This window comes from Mytilus edulis, chromosome 9 (genome assembly GCF_963676685.1).
Source record: "Mytilus edulis chromosome 9, xbMytEdul2.2, whole genome shotgun sequence".
Classification (NCBI taxonomy): Eukaryota; Metazoa; Mollusca; class Bivalvia; order Mytilida; family Mytilidae; genus Mytilus; species Mytilus edulis.
The window spans coordinates 13574785-13597946 of record NC_092352.1 but is presented as its reverse complement, the minus strand read 5'-3'; the positions used below and the strand labels follow the sequence as shown (position 1 = coordinate 13597946).

The 23162-nt window shown below is 30.7% G+C and overlaps 1 protein-coding gene across 1 annotated transcript; it reads left to right on the top strand.

Annotated features, from left to right (window-relative positions):
* Nucleotides 1-53: 53 nt before the first annotated feature.
* Nucleotides 54-21259, top strand: LOC139489534 (tetraspanin-5-like). Its single transcript, XM_071276044.1, has 8 exons — nucleotides 54-298; nucleotides 3035-3229; nucleotides 10806-10880; nucleotides 12719-12817; nucleotides 13355-13474; nucleotides 13974-14024; nucleotides 16085-16201; nucleotides 17189-21259. Exons 1-8 carry the CDS (start codon nucleotides 191-193, stop codon nucleotides 17273-17275), a joined length of 852 nt encoding a protein of 283 aa, XP_071132145.1. The 5' UTR covers nucleotides 54-190; the 3' UTR covers nucleotides 17276-21259.
* Nucleotides 21260-23162: the final 1903 nt, after the last annotated feature.

Below are 23162 nucleotides of genomic sequence, written 5' to 3'. Positions count from 1 at the left end.
GTTATTGAATGGTTTCAAACTAAGATCGTCTGTTCAAGCGTCCCGAATACGACGACCAAACATCACTTCCGGATAAAATGTAAATAACCAATCTGCAATGCAGCTGATGAATCCTCATCTTTTGTTTACCTTATCATCAAACAAATAGAAACAAATGGATTTGTGTTGATACTGGTTTGCATATAAAAATATGGAACGCAACAAACACATGGTTGTGTCAAGGAAAATTCGGAAAGATAAGACAGAAGTTAGCTGTGTTATCAAGTACTTGATGTTTGGATTCAATGTCCTATTTTGGGTAAGAACTCTTCATTGCCATTTATTTAGTCTTTTGCATTTTTATTTCATAAGATAGTAAGTGCTTAAACAATTTTCAAGTCCATTATAGAATGATTTGTACATCAGCAACCAATTCAACCTATTTTTATTGTTAATCATTGACATTGTTTTAATTTAAAAGTTTACAATATCATGACAATAGAGTGTGTTAAAAGTGAGACAAAACTTAAAGATGCCAAAGGGACATTCAAGCTCATAACAGTTAAAAAATACACTGACAATGCCATGGTTAAAAAATAGACGTAAGACAATCAACAGTATTTGAAACACAACATTTTAAATGTAATTTGTAAATAGCCAAGAGAAATCTTTCTGTGTTGCCCAACACTGTGTAAAGTTTTTCGCACAGAACCATTAAAATTCAGCTTTGAATTCCGGTTCCTTACCTGGAAGAAGAAGAAGAACATGGAAAACTAAAGACTGAGCAACATGAACATTAACCTTGTCAAAAACCAGGGTTGATCACAGGTGCTCTGGAAGGGTAAGCATATCCTGCTTTATACCAGATGCTACCTGATTAATGCATTTGGTAAAACAAATAGAAATAAGTAAACAGTAATCAAACTCTTGTAAGCCTCATTATGAAATATATACCGGTACAAATGAAAGGTTTATGGGAATGGAATATTAAACTGTGAAAAAAGTTTGCAGTTACACATGTTACATGTAAGTACATGTACATGTTCAAAGTAAACTCCTGTTATTAGTATGAGTTGACATAGTAGAAGGTTGCAATAAATGCTACAATTTACATATTTATAACTTTAATTCTGCATGGTGTGCTTCCTACGGTATTTGATACATGATGAATTTATTAATCAACAGATGTACAAAGTTTCATTCAGAATCGTTCTATCTGCCTACCTGTATGTTCGTCATAGTTTGTATGTCAAATTGTCATCAGAGAGGTGTTAAGTCACTTAGTGTCACCTTTGTCCATTGGTTCTTACTCCCCAAAATAGTTTTTCTCTAACTTTTATAGTGTGCCTCAACCAAATGTTATGTAACTTAAACACAATGCATATTACCAAAAAAAATGCAGATCAAGTTTAAAATTGCAAGCAAGAGCATCGTCTGTGCGCTGTGCAAGCATTATCCTTTTAATTGATAAAAATTACATGAATGATGAACATTAATGGACATTCATGATTTCTTGAAGTTGAGTGACTTCCTCAGATATCTTTTACCAATTTCATGAAATATTTGCATCTTTTTTATTCTTTTTAGTAAAATCTCCAAAAAGAAAGAAATCTTTTTTCAGTTAAATTGATCATATATATATGTCGATGGAGATTTTTTTTCCTCCATTGAAATGGTTTATCCGATATTTGACATCATAAAATAAATGATATCAGACAAGTCAATCAGGTTGAAGGTGATCATGTGATAAGAACTGTGCTGTTCAGTGTTGTTAACTTTACATACATTTTTGGAAGTTTGAAACTTAAAAGAAGCAGTAAGGTTGTGATTTGATTAATTGGACAGTGCTGTTGTCTGTTATGTGTCAAATGATTAAGTGATGATATGCAATAGTGATGAATAACAAACTGTCAAAACTGCCTTTTAAAAGCCCTGCATTTTATACTACATTTTTAGCACTACCCTGTATAAAAATTATTAACTTTTATAAATAAATGTTATTCCATGCAAAGTATATCATCAAACCATAACACAACACAAAATATTAAGATGGGTGTATAAGTATACAGATTATAAAGACCAAGATTCCTTGCCCACAGCTACAGAATTGATAATCAAATTTTTACAAAGTATTTTCACCACCAAGAGATCTAAATAGGTAAAAATAAAGAGCCACAATGTCACATACTTTTGTATATTCTTAGGTTAATTTGAAATACTAGTAAGTGTTTGATTATTTAAATGACAATTTGTTTTACTTCAAATTCTTGTATTAGCAAAATATTACAATTTTCCATTTTTAAATTTAAAAGATAAAAAAAAAACATACAATGTTTTAGATACATGTACATGTACCAAAAGTTTCCCCAAATATGTGAATTCTACATAGTTAAAAAAAAAATGAGATGTGGTATGCATGCCCACATGTACATGAACATATACTAGTATTAATGGAACGACTTTCCACAAAGATCAAAGGTGAATGACTACAGACATTATACATGTACATGAAGGTCACCATACAACCTTCAACAATGTTAAAAGCGCATACTGTGAAAAAAGATATAAAAATTCTACAATGACAAAATGTCAAACAATTTAAAAGAGAAAAACGATTGCCTGATTTTTACTAAAACAATGAATGATACACAATACCAGTAAATGGAGACAGAAACCAAATACAACCAGTGCTGGCTCATTACTTTGGGACATGCATATAAAAAGGAGCGGATTGGGACAGGCAAATGTAAGATTAGGTTATATAGTCCATGTATAATTAGATTATGAAATGTTCAGTTTTTTATTTAATCGGGTTTAAGCAAGTTTTTATTTTTAAATACAACATTTACATGCATGGATTCAAATCGATGAACTTTTATTTTATTCTATTTTGATATTGTGTGTACATAACATGTACATGTAGCTTCAATGATATAATGTTCAGTAAATTGATTATATTGTCATACAACTTTATATATTTGTTTTATAGTCTACACTTAAAGTATCAGTGTTCTGAAAAATGATTAAAGCAATTCTATTTTATTTGTATTTTCAGCTTGTTGGTGCAGTTTGTTTGGCAATAGGATTATGGGCATGGGCAGAAAAAGATATGTTTAACAATATTGGTAAACTTACGAAAATATCATTTGATCCTGCATTGTTTTTTATCATTACGGGAGCAGTTATTTTTATTATCTGTTTTGCTGGGTGTATTGGTGCACTTAGAGAAAATACAGGACTTTTGTTATTTGTAAGTATAAATGCACATGTATTGTAAATTGTACTTTTCAGGTAAAAAAAAAGAATATGTTTGCTTGCCCTAACCCTGCCTACCCAGAAAATAGCTGCTGACTCAAAATATTTTTTAGTCCTGATGTGAAAAAGTTTTTTTAATCTGATAGGCATTTTTTAGCACGAAGACTAAAAAACATCTTAAACTTCAAACTCCTTCCCCCCAAAAAAATGAATGAAAATGTCTACCAACAATGTTCCTACCTACCTATTGTCTCAACCTTTGGGTAGGATTTTGGCAAACCAAATTATTAAGTATGGCCTCATAAATTTTATTTATAGAAAAGCACCTGCAGCTGTAGACATCTGAAAGTTTATTTAAGTTATATGTACTATACATGTACCTTCAAGCTGCTTTGTCTTAATTTATGTTCTTTTTTTGTTTTGTACATGTATGACTGTGCAACTGGTACAGTTAATGGTCATAATTCAATACTGTTTATTGATACATTCAATGTGCATATCTTTTAAATGAAAATTTGTTATTGGACTAAGTATATGCTTTCATAAGCTAAATATTGATGCATTATTATTATTAGTAAAAGAAATTTGTTTGTTAATTATAATTTAAGGAAAATCTTTTTCCCCAAATCTTCATTGTTTGATTTATCTTATTTTATACATTGGTTCAGCTATTAAACTCTCCTCATGAGTTTTCTTATCAAATAAATGCATCAGCCAAACTATTGCCAAATGATCAGGTTTGATAACGTATTTTAAAATGGCCTTTATTTGTAGCTATAATTTCAATTTTGTTTTCTACAAAAATTATTGGGTCTACATTTAAAACTTTGAATTTAAATAAAAGTGCTGGTTGACTGTTACCATGCAATAGCCATTTTACAATGCAAACTGAAAAATGTGGTTGTTAAAATGCCTTTGTATCCTCTCACTTTGTGATCCAGCAACTTGATAGTTCTTTATCGTCGAGCCTGCAACTTTTGTCGCAGAAAGCTCGACATAGGGAAAGTGATCCCGCTGCAGCGATGTTAGCTAACTTCTTAAAAGCATTATATTTTAGAAGGTGGAAGACTTGCATGCTTCATACTTTGTATATGGATGCCTCATGTTACAAAGTTTTGGTCAGTCACATGTCCAATGTCCTTGACCTCATTTTCATGGTTCATTGACTACTTAAAAAAAAGTTAAGATTTTTGTAATGTTAAATTCTCTCTTATTATAAGTAATAAGATAACTATATTTGATATGTGCGTACCTTGCAAGGTCCTCATGCCCTTCAGACAGTTTTCACTTGACCTCGACCTCATTTCAAGGATCAGTAAACAAGGTTAAGTTTTGGTGGTCAAGTCCATATCTCAGATACTATAAGCAATACATGAAGGTCTAGTATATTCTTTGTATTGAAGGCCTTTAAGGTGTACATATTCAACTGGCAGGTGTCATCTGACCTTGACCTCGTTTTCATGGTTCAGTGGTTATAGTTTAGTTTTTGAGTTTTGGTCTGTTTTTCTTATACTGTATGCAATAGGTCTACTATATTTGGTGTATTGGATGATTGTAAGGTGTACATGTCTAGCTGGCAGGTGTCATCTGACTTTGACCTCATTTTCATGTTTCAGTGGTCAAAGATAAGATTTTTATTTTTGGTCTTTTTATCTAATACTTTATGCAATAGGTCAACTATATTTGCTGTATTGAAATATTTTATGATCTATATGTCAGTCATGCAGGTTTTATTTGACCCCGGTTCATTGCTCTGTTAACTTTTTGTGTTTTGGTCTGTTTTTCTTAAACTATTAGCAATGGGTCAACTATATTTGTTGTATGGAAGAATTGTTAGCTGTACATGCCTGCCTGGCATGGTTCATCTGACCATGACCTAATTTTCATGGTTCATTGGTCCATGTTTAATTTTCTTGGTTAATGTTAAGTTTATGTGACAGTTGTAATAAAGCTTTATATTTAGGACTATCAACATAATATCAATGATTAGTAATGAAGGCGAAACATTTCAGGGTGTGCACTCTTGTTTTACATTATAGGTCTGATTCTCATCTTTATTGGCATTTACATACATGATAAATCATTTTTATTTTATTCTAGGAAAACATTTGCAATAAAAACATTTTACCATCTAAAAAAAGACAATTAAAACATATATTTATACATTATACAATCAATAATGTCTTTCAATGAAAGCATTTCTACTGCTTTATATACTTCTATATAAAAACTGTTGATGTAGGCCATAGTGTGACTTGCCCATGACATACATGATCTTATTGGGAAATTGATTAGTTCATCTTTTTGAATTGACTTTTTAGTTAAATTCCTATTAAAATTTTATTATTACATAAACTATAGGTAAAATTGAATTGATGAAGATCATGTGAATTAATCATTGAATCACCAAGGTGATAAATTAATGATGGACTGGTATTGATTGTGGTTATTTTTTATAATGTTTTCTGAGTGATATTTAGTGCATCACATTTGGCATTCAAACGAGAAAAAAAAGTTGAAATTATTTATTTCTTTTATTATTTCTTGTTATACCCCTATCTAAGAGTGGGGGCTGTGCTTATCACCTTGTTCCTTTATCCATTTCTCCAACAAATATTGTTATCACACTTTTCTTAAAAACCAAACACATTTATAATTTCATACTTGGCCAGCTGAATTGTAACATGGGGGCTTTTTTCAGCTATCTGACTTCACATGTGAACGCTGATTGACAATGCTTTGAATATTTCAAAATATTGAATTTATCAAGGATTTTTTCGTAGAGTAAGAATATACAAATCCTTGAATTTTCTTAAAATTTTGTCACACAGTTCTCCTGAGTTTTACTCTACAGAATGACTTCCTCTTTAGTCATTAGCTGAACTGTGATGAGTTGTAATGTATGTGTGTTCAGATCCATTTTAAGTCTATAGCTACTGTAACTTGTTGTTTTCTTTTTACTACTTTGAAATTATGACTTGGGTATGATGAGCATGGCAACATGCATATGTGTGTTCATGTTTATTATTGACTCCATGGATGTAGGGAGATTTGGGCTATATTTTTAATGAGATGTAGGGAGATTTGGGCTATATCTTTAATGAGATGTAGGGAGATTTGGGCTATATCTTTAATGAGATGTAGGGAGATTTGGGCTATATCTTTAATGAGACAGCAAACATACAACACAAAAAAATCAAAAAGACATCTAGATGTCAACATATAGTTTCTAACAATAGACAAGTGCCTGTACCATACAAATATGTTGTTTAGCTGTAAATCGCCAAGACTCCTGCCCTAAAGTAGAAACCAATTAAGTATAACTAATCTACGGAAAGCCAAAGATACTTATGACTGGGTTAAATAGTGGTGTGATTATACTAGTGTACCATATGAATTGATTTTCTGCACCATATATCATATATTATTCATTAATTTGATATTTACCCTTAATTAAATAAATCATTTAATCATTTACAAGTGTACATTAGTAATCTTTTGTAATTGGGTCGTTTTCAAAAAATGTCGAATTTTCAGTACACCCATGCTAACTTTTTTATTTCTAATGGAAATTTCAGTTGTAATGGTTTAAATGAAAGCTTGTCGGATTTGTGATTCAGAACATTAATAATAAACACACCTTACATCTATTTTGATAAGATTAAACTGCATTTAAGACCCATTTTGGGGGTATTTGTCTGCGTACAGTGTCAGAAAAACACATTTCAAATGATTTTTTTGCGATTTTCTGATCGCCTTGATATCTGCAAAAGGGACTTTTTAAGAACGTTTAATATTACTCTAACGAAAAATCGTAGCTTCTATATCATTGTATGTAACATATTATCTACAAACTAAATTGAATCTGCGTACAGGAGGTTCATGTCTTTCCTGTTACCGCTACTTAAATCAGCCGTGAAATTATTCTCCCTATGAATATTGAATCAGTCAGTGTTGATCTCAAAAGTGCAAAGTAATCTTTACATTTAAAACGCCTCGTTTCTTGAACGACAGTGTAGAGAAAAGAAATTTCAAGACATTTAGTGAAAAAAATATAGCGTACTTTTTTTCATGTCTATGCTGTTACCACCAATTTTGATTAAATACACCAACAGTATACTTGTAAAAAGTGCAATAACGTGTTGGAAACCAAATTCACAATAGAAAAACATAATCACTTCACCAAAGGGAGTAGTCATTTCACAACAGCAATCAAAAACGAAGAAATTTGTCTATCCTGTTATGTCTATCCTGTTACTATGGTTGCTATGGTTACAGTAACAGGATAGACAATTGTAGACAAAAACGTCGTTAATTTTTTTATCTTAACATATAGGTGCAAAACGAATGAAATATTTCGTTGTTTGAAGTCATCTTAAGGTTATAACGTATTAATCTTCCCAATTAAGCATTCGCAGGTGCAATACTGATATCGGTAACAGGATAGACAGAAAGGTAACAGGATAGACTTTTATATAGTAATATATCAGAAACGTACGTTCCTGTTACCAATGAAATATAGAGAAAAGTAAACTACCTTATGAGGGATTTACTTGATGTTGGGTTTATTTGAAAGGGTGAAAAAATGCCGAACAATATAAATTGCTATCTTAGACTTGCATTACTGGTGATAATTTTTACAACCTTTGAAAACCAATTTTTAGAGGCATTTTTCAGTACAACCTGTTAAATTGGCAAATAATCTATTATATTACAGAATGAATATATATAGAAGTTTATTCTCTTGAAAACCATCTAATTGTCTACGTAAAACAAGCTTAACATTTTATCTAAACCTTTTCTTAATAACCCAAAATTTCTTTTGAAAATGGTAACAGGATAGACAAAATAATGTACCACCGATCAAAAAATGTTTCAACATATTTTTGTATGACATCATTAAGATTGCATCTTTTAATATGTTGTTCTTAAAGTACTGTTTGTTTTGATTTGCTTATGTAGAGGGTTGTTTGAATAAGTAACTTTTAATAATATTTTCAATTTCAAAATTCGACATTTTTTGAAAATGACCCATTTAATTGTTGTAAGCATAATTGTATCATATGGCCTGGATTAAAGTTATAAACCATTATTCTATGGCATAATCTCTTTTCCTGAACCTTTTTGCTATTGCAAAATGAAGACTAATCTTTTTTTTAAATCTTTTATTAATAACAAACACACCATACACATTTTATACAGATGACATACTTTGTGTACTTCCTGAACATGCATGAAATATTTGTCACTGGACGTTAAGCAACCAACAATCAATCATATACATGATGTATGGAAACACATCTTAAAACTGAAGTATGGATAATTTATCTTCAAAAAACAAAAGTTAAACTGTTTAAAGTCCAGATCAAAGGCATTGCACCTGTAAGCATGCATGGTGAAAAAGGGGCAACTATTGATTGAGTGTTCTGTTTTTATATATTTTTTAAAGTTTTTTAAAACATTATTATGATTCTGGTTATCAGTGTATCTGTAGTGCATGAAAGTAGCCAGCCATTCAAATGATGTGATTTTTCATCTTTTAATATCATTTTCATACGGTGATTAAAATCCATTATTGATACACGCTGATCACATAAAATGATTTTCTGTTCTATTCCATTTATTATTTATTAGATTGCTATTTACCTATAATCTCTTGAGCCAATTTCCAAGTTTATTATTGTATCAAAGCAATTAAGAATAGATTTGGAGTGATTACATCATATCGTTTGGACAAAAAAACCTACGTTTATATTTCATGTTGGTAATAATTCTAGATAATTGCAGAAGTGTTTCACTCTGTCAGTTAAATTTCTTTTATAACGTCAATAAACATATAAACTGCATAATACAGATATGGTAACATATGTACTGTCTAAACCTGTAGGACATCTTTTTAAAAAGTAATAATTTAACTGAATTCTTAAAACTGATCAAGTATAAAGGACATGAATTAAAATATATACCTGAAGGTAATATATACAATGTACATGTATGACTGTACATGTGTGATATTGAAGGTGCTTGAAATGTTGAATGTTCGTTTTGTCTTAATGTAGCAAGTTTTTTTTATCTTTGAAATTTCCTTCCTCCACAAAGAGCAAACCAATCATCTACAGCTTAAGTACAAAACTATGGTGCAGTTCTTATGATTGTTTCATTGTTTTTTTTCTAAGCTCAATTCACTATAATTGACATTTCTCTAAACGTTTTCAAATGTTTTATTCTATTACAAACTCCTAAAGGAACAGTTGCAGTCTATGATTTGTCGAATATCATAAAAAGATAGTGAGTCATTTAGAGGCATCATATTTCCAGATTGTTTCCTATACACTGGCCGTTTGTATTTCAAATCAGTCTTAATTGAGTTATTGAACCTTATAAAAAACATCAGACTGTAATTGGAAAACACAATATGACACATATAGGTTCTCACATGGATATCTTAGGAATACATGAATGAATCATCATCGGGAGAGAGGGGAATGAGTAGAAACTGGCTATAATCAATGGAATTATACTTTTAAATATTGCTCTTGTGATGAATAAATGTTTTAATTATATTTTTTTTTATAAAAAAAAGCTTTTCCTCTTCACACATGTAATTGATATCTGTAGCAAGTGGATTTATATAAATTGCTTAAGTAGAAAGTATAAAAATAATTGTATCTAATATTAAAAAGAAGATGTGGTATGATTGCCAATGAGACAAATATCCACAAAAGACCAAAATGAAACAGACATTAACAACTATAGGTCACCATACGGCCTTCAACAATGAGCAAAGCCCATAACGCATAGTCAGCTATAAAAGGCCCCAATAAAACAATGTAAAACAATTCAAACGAGAAAACTAACGGCCTTATTTATGTAAAAAAATGAACGAAAAACAAATATGTAACACATAAACAAACGACAACCACTGAATTACAGGCTCCTGACTTGGGACAGGCACATACATAAATAATGTGGCGGGGTTAAACATGTTAGCAGGATCCCAACCCTCCCCTAACCTGGGACAGTGGTATAACAGTACAACATAAGAACGAACTATAAAAATCAGTTGAAAAAGGCTTAACTCATCAGATGTACAAAAATAAATATCTCAATTTGCTATATACCTGGTCAACAATAACAACAAGAAGTCTTTAAGAATGACCTCATATAAAATGGTTCCATTGTATCAATGAATAGAAATAAAAGATTGTTAAGGAAAAATAATTACCTTTGATAAGGGGTCATTGAACTGGAAGAAGTGGGAGATACACTATCCCTCTCATCAACCAAGTATTCCTTTATCCATTCTCAATTTTACTTTATGCTCCTGGAGTACGTATCTCCTTGAAGATACATTGTAGTAAAGTCTAAGGAATTAGGCTAATTCTGTTATTCTTTAAAATAAGACAGGGTTATGCTTTACTTGTGTATTTTTTGAAAAAAACTATGGGAATATTTTATAAACAATAAATGTATGTTTTTTTTTATTATTTAGCATTGCTTTCAATATTTGATACTATTTTAAAAAAAATATTCACCTATTTGAATACTGAGATTATTTTTTTTCTTTCTAGTATTGTTTATTAGTTGGATTAATATTTGCTGGACAGCTGATTGTTGGTGTGTTAGCCTTTATTTATAAAGATTGGGTAAGTTTAAACTTGTACTCTAGGTAAGAAAATTACAAAAACTAAATTTTAGAAATCAATAATTCACTATACATATTTATAATTCTTTATAACCTTTTTAGCTCACCTGTCCTAAAAGGCCAAGTGAGCTTTTCTCATCACTTGGCGTCCCGCGTCGTCCGTCGTCATCCATCGTCGTCGTTAACTTTTACAAAAATCTTCTCCTCTGAAACTACTGGGCCAAATTAAACCAAACTTGGCCACAATCATCATTGGGGTATCTAGTTTAAAAAATGTGTCCGGTGACCCGGCCAACCATCCAAGATGGCCGCCATGGCTAAAAATAGAACATAGGAGTAAAATGCAGTTTTTGGCTTATAACTCAAAAACCAAAGCATTTAGAGCAAATCTGACTTGGGGTAGAATTGTTAAACAGGTGAAGATCTATCTGCCCTGAAATTTTCAGATGAATCAGATAACCCGTTGTTGGGTTGATGCCCCTGAATTAGTAATTTTAAGGAAATTTTGCTGTTTTTGGTTATTATCTTGAATATTATTATAGATAGAGATAAACAGTTAACAGCAATAATGTTCAGCAAAGTAAGATTTACAAATAAGTCAACATGACTGAAATGGTCAGTTGACCCCTTTAGGAGTTATTGCCCTTTATAGTCAATTTTTAACCATTTTTGTAAATCTTAGTATTATTTTACAGAAATCTTCTCCTCTGAAACTACTGGGCCAAATTAAACCAAACTTGGCCACAATCATCTTTTGGGTTAGTAGTTTGAAGAATGTGTCCGGTGACCCGGCCATCCAACCAAGATGGCCGCCATGGCTAAAAATAGAACATGGGGTAAAATGCAGTTTTTGGCTTATAACTCAAAACCCAAAGCATGTAGAGCAAATCTGACATGGGGTAAAATTGTTTATCAGGTCAACATTTATCTGCTCTGAAATTTTTAGATGAATCGGACAACCTGTTGTTGGGTTGCTGACCCTGAATTGTTAGTTTTAAGGAAATTTTTCTGTTTTTGGTCATTATCTTGAATATTATTATTGATAGAGATAAACTTTAAACAACAATAATGTTCAGCAAAGTAAGATTTACAAATAAGTCAACATGACCGAAATGGTCAATTGACCCCCTTAGGAGTTATTGTTCTTTATAGTCAATTTTTAACTATTTTCATAAAATTTGTAAATTTTTACTAACATTTTCCACTGAAACTAATGGGCCAAGTTCATTATAGATAGAGATAATTTTAAGCAGCAAGAATGTTCAGTAAATTAAGATGTACAAACACATCACCATCACCAAAACACAATTTTGTCATGAACCCATCTGCTTCCTTTACTATTCACATAGACCAAGTTGAGCTACACAGGCTCTTTAGAGCCTCTAGTTTATTTTGCCAGTTTAACCCGTTGCAATTTAATGTATGGTATACAATGTTTTTGTGATAAGAGGATGTGGTATGATTGCTAATTGAAATGACACTCCACTAAAGACCAAATGACATAAAATTAGAAACTTTAGGTTACTATAGCATTCAATAATGAGCAAAACCCATATGTATAGAAAGTTATAAAAGACCCTGAAATGCTGAATGTAAAACAATTCAAATGAGAAAACTAATGTCATTTTAAAATACAAATAGACCTTTAGGAAAACCTGAAAATAGTGTCAATAAATGTGTGATGATGTTATCAAAGGCATAGAAATTTACAAAACTTTCTGTAATGAAAAATATAGTTAATGAAGATAAGTTATGGAAATACATGTACATGTAATAAAATGTTTATAATATATGTTAATGCGATAAGATATTATACAGAAGTTTTATTATATAATGTAGGTAAAAGACCAAATACAGACACAAGTAAAGAATATGATAGTTAATTACAGAGAAGATGTAGATCTACAAAACTTAATTGATTGGGTTCAAGAAGATTGGGTAATTGATAATAGTATCAAAGTATGGATATGGGGTATACATCAATATAACAGCAACCCAAAGACTACACAACGCACATCTAGTGGTCAATTTATATTACATAAATGAAAAAAGACTTATTTCACTGAAGTACAACAAAAACAAACGACAATGCAGCATACATAGAAATGAACTATTAGATAACAACTACCATATAGAAATTTTCATGACAGTAAGGCCTGAAATAAGTAGATGGTAGATCTTCCATATTGCACAATGTATGGAAAAGAAAAAAAAAGAAGATGTGGTATGATTGCCAATGGGACAACTCTCCACAAGAGACCAAAATGACACAGAAATTGACAACTATAGGTCACAGTAAGGCCTTCAACAATGAGCAAAGCCCATACCACATAGTCAGCTATAAAAGGCCTTGAAATGAAAATGTAAAACAATTCTAATGAGTAAAGTAACGGCCTTATTTATGTAGATTATTTGTATACTAATTATAGGTTTGATAGTGTTTTATAATTCATATTATGTTTTTATTAATTTCAGTTATTTTGTTGTGGTGTGGATTCCTATAAAGATTGGGAATTAAATATGTATTTTAATTGCTCATCTCCTGGTATAGAAACCTGTGGTGTACCATCGTCATGTTGTATCAAGAAGGATGGGGTAGGTAGAAACAACACTGGACGTAGGTGAATAAGGTAGTTGTACCAACCAAAAAGATGTTTAAATATCAGAACAAACTTTGCAGTAATTGATACATTCTGAACTATTTAGAAAATATGATAAAATAAGTCAAGAGCTTGTATTATAGCAAGAATAACTTGTAATGGTATTAACAAGTTAAGTTTTGAGACCTAATTTAGACACCTCACTCAATAAGCTATAATTTTTTATTCAGCATCTTAATTTTTTTTCTCATTAACCACAGAAACTTATTTGATCAAACTTAGAAAATATTTTCAATATGATGTTTTTTTACTTCAGTTGAAGTCATAAAATAAACTTATCTTACACAGTTAAACAGTAAAACAAAGCTAACCCGGGCAGTGGTACAGTGTAACAGCAGAACAAATCATAAAAATCAGTTGAAAAAGGCTTAACCCAGCAGATATATACAAAGTACAAAAACATATTTCTAATGAAATTTGATATTTTGTTTCAGAAATCATTTGTCAATACTCAATGTGGTCATGATATGATGCTGAAGAAACATGTAAGTATTACACATCCTTTTTATGTTTTTGTTGAATTTTGAAAACAATGTTTTAAGTACACTATCTTACCTTTGTTTAAGCTTAATTACATTGAAATTTTGATTCCAGCTTAAAAATTGTTCCAATAACCACAATTTCAAAACACAACTACCCTACATCCTGTTAAGAGTTAATTTATACAGAACCCTTGATATTTAGTGGCATTGAACACATTCATTATTTTAATCAATAAAATTTGTTTTTGTTTCCAATGGCACAACAACATCTTAAAGTTAACAATACAAATTTACACATTGTAACATGTCAGGGCTTTAACAAGACACATAAAGGGGACATAGTCACAGATAAAACTTCAAAATACATATTTTGCAATATATACAGTGGAGTCCCCGGTGTCTGCGCGGCCCGTGTTATTGCGCATTAGCTGATTTCGTCATATCAACACAGTAACACATACAAAATCGTTCTTGTTATTGTTTTAGCCTTTCGAAGGGATAAAAAAGAATAAATTGATAAGTTCAAGAATTAATTAATAACTGAACCCCGTGAATTACCATATTTGGTCAATTTCCATTAAAAAAAATTACATCAGATAAAAATCGTTTTATTTAAGTCAAATCAATATCAGATTGAAATAATTTATGCTCTGCATCCTTGGAAGTGTGTTTGGTACAAACTGAGCTATATTTCGTAGTATAAAATCTTTCCTTTATTCCAAATAAGCTATTTTTGGAAGGCATGCACGAAATCACCGGACATTGGAGGAACTCTTAGAACAGGGGTTTCCCTAATTCTGGACACACATTACACAAAATCTAGAGGATGGAACCATACAAACAGAAGATTTTATGAAATAAAAGTATATAATGAATTTGTTCACACAAAATTATCCAATTATTGGTTTTATCAGTTGAATGAAGTGTCAGAGGTAATAAGTCTTAGGTGCGCGGATACACCGGACTGTACCGTACTGTTATTTTCTTACTTACTAACCAAATAATTTGTGATTTACTGCTTACAATTCACCAGCAAATTAATATGTGTAAATAAGCAGGAATAGTTATCTTCATTTTTCTTTCCTGAAAGTGATTAATCTAAGTAAATTCTCCCAAAAAGTTCTTTCATTCTATAGATACATTCAATAGACTTCAATTTCCTTATGGCATCCGTATAAAATGGTTTTACTTCTAACCCTTTTACTCTAAAGTAAGAACTATTAACTATATTTTAAAAACTGATTTTTATACGACCGCAAATTTTGTCGTCATCTGCATCTGCTGCGTTGTCTGGGTCATCATCCTAAGACGCATTTAGTGTCTGGACAATAACTTTAGTTTAAGTGAATGGATCTCTATAATTTTTTACCAGAAGGTTCAATACCACTAAAGGAGTTTCCGAAAGTTGGGATTGATTTTGGGGGTTATGGTCCAAACAGTATAGGAATTAGGGGCCAAAAAAAGGGCCCAAATAAGCATTTTTGTAGTTTCCAGATAATAACTTGTGTTTTAGTGTATGAATCTCTCTGAAATTATACCACAAGTTTCCATACTACAAAGGGATGGTTAGGATGAACTTTTGGGGGGTTATGGCTGAAACCATTTAGGAATTAGGGGCAACAAAGGGGGGGATAGGTTTTTCTGGTTAATTAAGACAATTTAAAAGCAGTGTAAGGGAGATAATTCAAATAAATTCACAACAGCATAGTGATTTGCAAAAAATATATAAATTCAAATCATATAACCAATTTTAAGTTCTTTGACTACAGTTATTCTGTGTCAGAAACCTATTATGTGTCAAATATTTAATTACAATCCAAATTCAGACCTGTATCAAGCATGAATATTGTGTCCATTTTTGTCCCCACTGTTCAGGGTTGGACAAATGCGGTCATATCCAGCTGCGCTCAGCAAAGCAATTTATTTGATATATACAAATATTAATGTGTAAATGTTAAAATCTAAAAAAAATCTTTCATACTCTAAATTTTTTTTGTATAATGACATTACAATTATACAAGTTAGTTTTATTCTTCTGATAATATATTTGGTATTTTTTTCAGGATTTTGATAGAACAACATATATATACACTACTGGTTGTATACCAGAAGGACAGAAATGGTTGCAAAGTAATCTAATAGTTGTTGCCTCAGTAGCTGTTGGTATTGCAGTTGTACAGGTAATGAATGAAAATATTGCCAAACATTTTATGAAAATGTGTGATAGCCATAGAAAGGTCAAACTTCTGAACAGATGTGATAGTTATTGAAACGTTTACCTTTTTTCGTCTGTATATATGGTTTCCATTTTCTAAATTTAGTTTGCCTGAACCAAATGATAAGAAACTAATGCAAAAAGCTTTAAATTACATATACAAATGTACCACCAAACTCAGATCTATTCAGAATTTGGGCAACATCACTTACATTTTCTCAATTTATGTCCCTTTATAAATGTCAAAATTGCTGTATTTGCAATTTCAGCTCTCTATTTCTTCTTTGCCTCAATCAAATGTAATGAACTTATGCACAATACTTATTATCACCAATCACAGATCAAATTTGAATATTGGTTACATCACTTTCAACCTAAGCAGGCACGAATCCAGAGGGTGGGGGGGGTTCAGGGGGTTGGAACCCCCCTTTTTTTGGGACGATCAATGCATTTGAATGGGGAAATGTAATTGGAACCCCCCTTTTGTCCTGGGTTAGGAACCCACCCTTTTTAAAATGGCTGGATCCGCCCCTGCTAAGTGACCTATGACCCTTTATAATTGTAAAAGTTGCTGAATGTGCTGTCTCTGCACTATAAATTTACTTTTCCTCACATTCACTATTCTTGATTTGCAAACTCAACATACAATTCAAATGTCAAAGAAAACAAAAGGTCAATAGGTTTGAATTAGTACATTAAATTTGCATGTTTACAAGCTGAGTGTGTCTGTGCCATATGGACATTCTTCTTTTATTTATAATAATTTTCTAAAAAAAAATTTGATCAAGCAATATGAATAAAAATTCTCTACCACACAAAGATCTTTGATGCAGTTTCTAGCTGGATTGTTGTCTAATTTGAAATGCTTATATATATGTTATAATTACATGAAAATTATCATTCATGAAATTCTATCAAAACATTTAATGTTGATCTCTGTTATTTCTTTCAGATTCTTTTACTGTGTTTTGCACACAATTTACGAAGTGACATAAAAGCACAATTAGCTAAATGGAGGTATAACCGAGGAGCTCTTTGATCTCAGGAAATGTATTTCTTATTGAATAGTGCTTTTAACAGATGATCTTATTATATTACATCACTCTGGGATCATCTAAAGTTTGAGTGGTGTAGAATAAAAGAAGGTTTTTTACACAGGAGCAGATGACAATTATGTAAAAATCTGTTTGTATTGTGTATTTCTTTATGTGCTATATGTTAGCAACAATGAACCGAGATGTTGATTATGTCTGTTATTCCTAAGAATATGTAAAACTGCAGGTATATTTGTTTTTTCAAGTTGAAATTATAAAAAAATAGAACAATTGCATTTCCGTTCATTTTTATTTTAAGCAGGGTTTTAATCTGTGACCATAACTTTTGTAATGCAGCAATGATTTTTTTGCTTGGCTTGTGATAGACTTAATACTACATTTGAAAATATATATAAAATCTATCTTGAAATATATACTTGCAGTAAAATGTGTTTAAAATATATAAGATGCAAAGTTTAAATACAATAGACAACTTTCGAGTTCGATGCATTTCCATCAAAAACTCTGGTTTTAGTGAACGTCATTTGTGCGTTTAGGGGCGTCGTCACTTCCATTCCAATGTTGAGTGAGTGGTTGGAAAACTATAATTCTATATTGTACGAATTATTCGGCAAATTGAATTCTCAAAATTGACAATCAGCATTGCTGTCATTAGGGAATTGTCATTAAGTACCTACAGAACAACCATTATTTCTAGTTTATCCTGCACAATGACAATCACTAAGACGCTTGATGAACGTAAATAGTGCAGGGATACAGGCGACCCCCTCTATCTGGTAAATGACGTCATAAAGGCGCATATAATTGACAAGTTTTTTCCAGTGACGTATTAACTCGAAAGTGGTCTATTGATTGAGATTATGTCATGCTTTAGCATAAGATGGCAAACCATTGTATTTGATTGTAAGTGTTTTTGCTGGTGATTTTGAAATTTTATCGAGGCATTCATAACAGACATTAAAGGTTTGGTAATTCTTTAGATGTGAAAGAGGTTTTCCAGTTTTTCAGATTTAAATGAGTGCCTATATTTTGACAAAAGACATCAATATGAAGTTTATCAATTCCATTACAGTAAATTTTACAGTTACTGGTAAATTATAAAATCTCAGTGTAAATAACTGTGATGTTCATACTGTCTCATTTATAAAAACATTAGATTATTTTATGAATTTTCAGTAGTTAAATACTGATATATTTTATTCTTTGGGCATTATATTTTGTTATATGAGATTTGTTATGTTGTAAGTCTTGTTATGAATATTATATTTTTCCTTTTCAAATGTAGCTAAACCCTTGTTAGTTTGTAAGTCAGATGGAAATAATGTAAAACTTGCATGTTTATCTAACTCATTAGGTTGCAAACTGTTGATTGTGATATTTACTTAATCAAAATACAATTTCACAAATCTACCAGTTTTTGAAAAAAGATCATATTCTTTTCAAGTCCCAAAAACAGGTTAGATTTCTATCCAAAATATTCAATTGTTTTTTTTTCATTTTGTCAATAAAAGGAGAGGTAAACCTTACAAATTTACAAGGTACTTTTACAAATTCCTTTGCATGTCATGTTGATAGGGTTTGATATAGAGTCTAGTATTACTGTTGATAAAACATTCAAAACAAAATAGAGATTACGATTTGGGACTTAGAAGTACAGTATGTGTTTAGCCTTTCAAATGAGGATTTGATTTAAACATTTATGTATATGTCATGTATGTCAGCAAAGTGTATTTTTTTTTCTTCAAATATATATTTTAGTCTATGTTTATGGATTACATTCCTGAGGTTGTTTTTATTTTATTTTACATTTCACAAGGCAGATACCTCAAGGACTTATTTTGATGTTTAATGCAAGTCTTATAAACTAGTTACTGATGCTAAAATGTAAACTTGATTTTGTACTATGATTGTAATACAAACGACTTTTTGTACAATTTACCACAGGCATGCCTTACCATTGTAAAATGTTTACATAGAGGTGTAATTCTTTTTTCATGTATACTTTATGTTGTTGAAATTATGTACATCTGATATATGTTTTATTTTTTATGTTGTCAATATATGTTGAAAAAAATTTCACCCTTTGGTATTAAAATTTTGCAGAAAAACTTTCATGACATCATGAGTCAATACATAACAGAAGAAAATTAGATTGAAACTTTATATTTTTGATGAAAAGAAATTTTCAGAATGAATATTATAAGTTGTAGATTTTACTCTCTTTAATATTTGTTTAGAAAAATATTCGACATGAGTATTATCAAAGTCATTTAACTTTTCATCTATTGTTATCTGGACATATAAATTTTATAATTTTGTATTAAACCATATGAAATTAGCTAAAATACAAATTTGTGGAAAAACATAATGTTCTGTTCATGCCCAAAGCCTTAACTAATACAGCATAAATTATAGTAAATACCAGAATGCAATTTGTTTGATGAAGGGGGAACCATAGTTTGTGACAGATATTACTGCCATGCATTGAATACAGTTATCACACATTTTTGAAGCTGTTTTGCTTCAGACGTTTTCCTGTATAAATTTACAAGTCTTATTATTAGTTTAAATATTGATAAATATTTGTATAAACATGTACAAAATGTATCTGATATTATAGATAGTGCAATATTTTGCTGTTTTCAAGCCTGCCATAGTATATTATAGAATTTTGCACAATTTAGGTTGATTTTTTTTCTTGCATGCAGTTTACTTGGATATAACCAATCATTTAAAAAACACTCATTCTGTTTCAACTGGGAAGAAAGTCTCAGATGCAAAACTTAGGCTCACTGTTTTAGCTGAGTGTCCTTAACAATTATTCAGGTTAGAGATTAGGTCAAAGAGAGAGAGATATCTCTATGTTAACACTTTATTATAGACTATGCACAGATGAATGAATTAACACATCAAAAGGGATCATGTTTCCAATAACTCAAATTTTCATCAAAATTAATATTCATGTTAACCTACATATTCACTGAGGTAAACAGGTACATATCAATGTACAGTGATTTTTAAATTTCGACACTATCTCAGAATACATTTATTTTTTAATATTTTGTAACAAATTGAAAAATTTACTTTCAATATCTTTTTAAAATGTCACCTTATACATCTTGATAGATTATTTTGTATATTAGACATATTTCTATACATTCAACACCATTTATTTAGTTAATTTCCAGATGTTGGAAAAGATTTGAGGCTTGATGGACTTTAGAGATATTTGCCCCAAAGTCATATGATTTATTTTATCTTATTAAAAATTTTACACACAAAATTCTCAAAGGATTTAGAATCTGTTTTAATTATCTTTTTCATCTTTACGCTATTTTGAAGTTGTATTTGTATTTAACCCCTGTTCCCTTTTTATTGCTTTTTTATATGTGAAAAGTATTGCATTTTATATTTTAAATACATGTATTCATCATTCTAGTCTATATCTTGTAAATAATACTACATTAATTTGGTTGATAAACTAAAGAGTTAAGTTATTTGATCCAAATTGCTGTAGACAGTTTTAGCTAAAAATGTCCTGAACTTTGAAAATCATCATTATAAGGTAACTTTTGCCAGATTTGTCTTTTGACAATATACCGGTACTCAAGTCAACTTATTAGACACTGTTTCTGACAAGAGCAGAAGATTATCAAAGTAATGAATGGATTTAATGCCTTAAAACAATCACTAATCAGAGGAAAAAAGGATTTTAATGCAATGTTGTTTTTTTTTTATTAATTGACATTGTCAAATTTTATGAGATTAAATTTATTATCTACTAAGTTAAACTTGCCAGATTGTTAAATACTCCCACAGACAATGTTTTGACTCAACTAAGAAGCATTAACTGACAAAATGTATTCATTGTATTAGATTAGAAATAAGAATATTGTATTTTAATACTCTCTTTGTCAGTCTAAGGTTTTAGTCATGTATAGACTGTTTTTTATACGACCGCAAAAAAATTTTGCGTTCGTAAAAAGGTATGATGTTGTCCTCTGCGTCATCTGCGAAGACACATTTGGTGTCCGGACAATAACTTTAGTTTAAGAAAATAGATCTCTATGAAATTTTATAAAAAGGTTCAATACCTCAAAAGGAAGGTTGGGATTGATTTTAGGGCTGATGGTCCCTACTGTTTTGGAATTAGGGGCCCAAAATGCATTCTTCTACTTTCAGGATATCAACTTGTGTATAAGCATTTCAATTGCTCTGAAATTGTACCATCAATTTTTAATACCACAGGTAGAAGCTCTGGATTGATTTTGGGGGTTATGGTCCCAAATGTGTAGAAATTTGGGGCCAAAATAAGATTTTTTTTTAGTTTTCAGTCAATAACTTGTTTTTAAGTGTATAAATCTCTCTGAAATTATACCACAAGTTTCCATTCTACAAAGGGATGGTTATGGGGACGGAGGGGGATGGTTCAAATCATCAAGCAACTAGGGACATAAAAGGGGGAAAACAAGGGTTTTTCTGGTTACAGGACAATTTAGAAAATTTAATAGCAGTGAAGGGGAGGTAATTCAATTAAAATTTAATGAACGCTGTTATATATATGTTTGATTACCTCCCTTACACTGCTTGAAAATTATGTATTAAGACACGATGATTGTCTTGAAATGTGTAGCTGTAAATTTATTTTTATAAGTTACTGTTTATTAATATAAATTTTAACCATGAATGTATGTCATTTTATATTACGGATTACAAATGTGTCGAGGTTTGTGATTGGATAACAACACAGAGATGTCAGTATATATTCAGGAAACTGCCGGGGTATATACGACGTTTTTATCCCCAATTGGAACCTCAAAAACGTCATCATAACACCGGTTACTATGTGACGTAGTCAAAAGCTATCAGACTGTCAGAGGCTCACAGAGGGAAAATAATGACGTGCTTCAGTCAATAATACATTTTTGATACAAAATCACGCAATTTACACTTTTAATACTTAAATTTAATGTTAAAAGTGTTATTATAAATTATTACATACACGATAAAATTATGTTCACAGCAAATTAAAAAATCCTTCACGTATGCCGAACATATCAGGTCAGGTTTTTCAATATATATGTGTTGTCAACAAATACCTGCGCTGGAAAATAACATTAAGTCAGGGATAATCCGTAATATATGTGTAATTCAGGTCTCGGCTCAGGGGATATAAACTCTAAGCCGGGAATGTCACAGTATATACCCTGTCTGAGACCTGAATAACATATAATATTTTAATATTTTATGATATATTTAAATGAGTAGTTATTGTTGCCAACTCAATTAGAAATTTGAATTGAGATTATTTTTTTAATAAGGAAACAGGGGAGGTGAATAAAATGTTGGAGGTAGGGGTGTAAAATTTTTCTCATTTCAGATTTCAGAAATTAAAAAGAATTTTTCTACAAATATTTTTTTTTGAGGGGATAAATATTCAACAGCATAGTGTATTGCTCAATAGCAAAAAAAATAAAAAATTTTAAGTTCATTTGACCACATTCAATTTGTGTCAGAAACCTATGATGTGTCCACTACTTAATCACAATCCAAATTCAGAGCTGTATCAAGCTTGGATGTTGTTTCCATACTTGCCCCAACTGTTCAGGGTTCGACCACTGCAGTCATATTAAGCTGCGCCCTGTGGAGCATCTTGTTTATAGTGTGTTATAAATGCATCATTTAGAACATTATTTAAGCACATGATTGTTGTTTTGTTTTTACTCAGGAGAATTACAAGTATTTGATTAGCTATAATTTGATTGGAGATGGAGTATTTAATCTCCAAATTAGAAATTTATTGAAATGCATACCTACATAAAATTGTTTTAGCATTCTTTTGTTTAATTTTTTCCCTCATGCAATATAAAT

What these genes read in the sequence shown, in the direction of transcription:
- LOC139489534 (XM_071276044.1), top strand. Translation starts at nt 191, where the DNA reads ATGGAACGCAACAAACACATGGTTGTGTCAAGGAAAATTCGGAAAGAT. An exon ending in CCTTTATTTATAAAGATTGG is followed by an intron (nt 10,881 to 12,718) that starts GTAAGTTTAAAC and finishes TATATAATGTAG; the next exon opens with GTAAAAGACCAAATACAGAC. An exon ending in GTTGTATCAAGAAGGATGGG is followed by an intron (nt 13,475 to 13,973) that starts GTAGGTAGAAAC and finishes ATTTTGTTTCAG; the next exon opens with AAATCATTTGTCAATACTCA.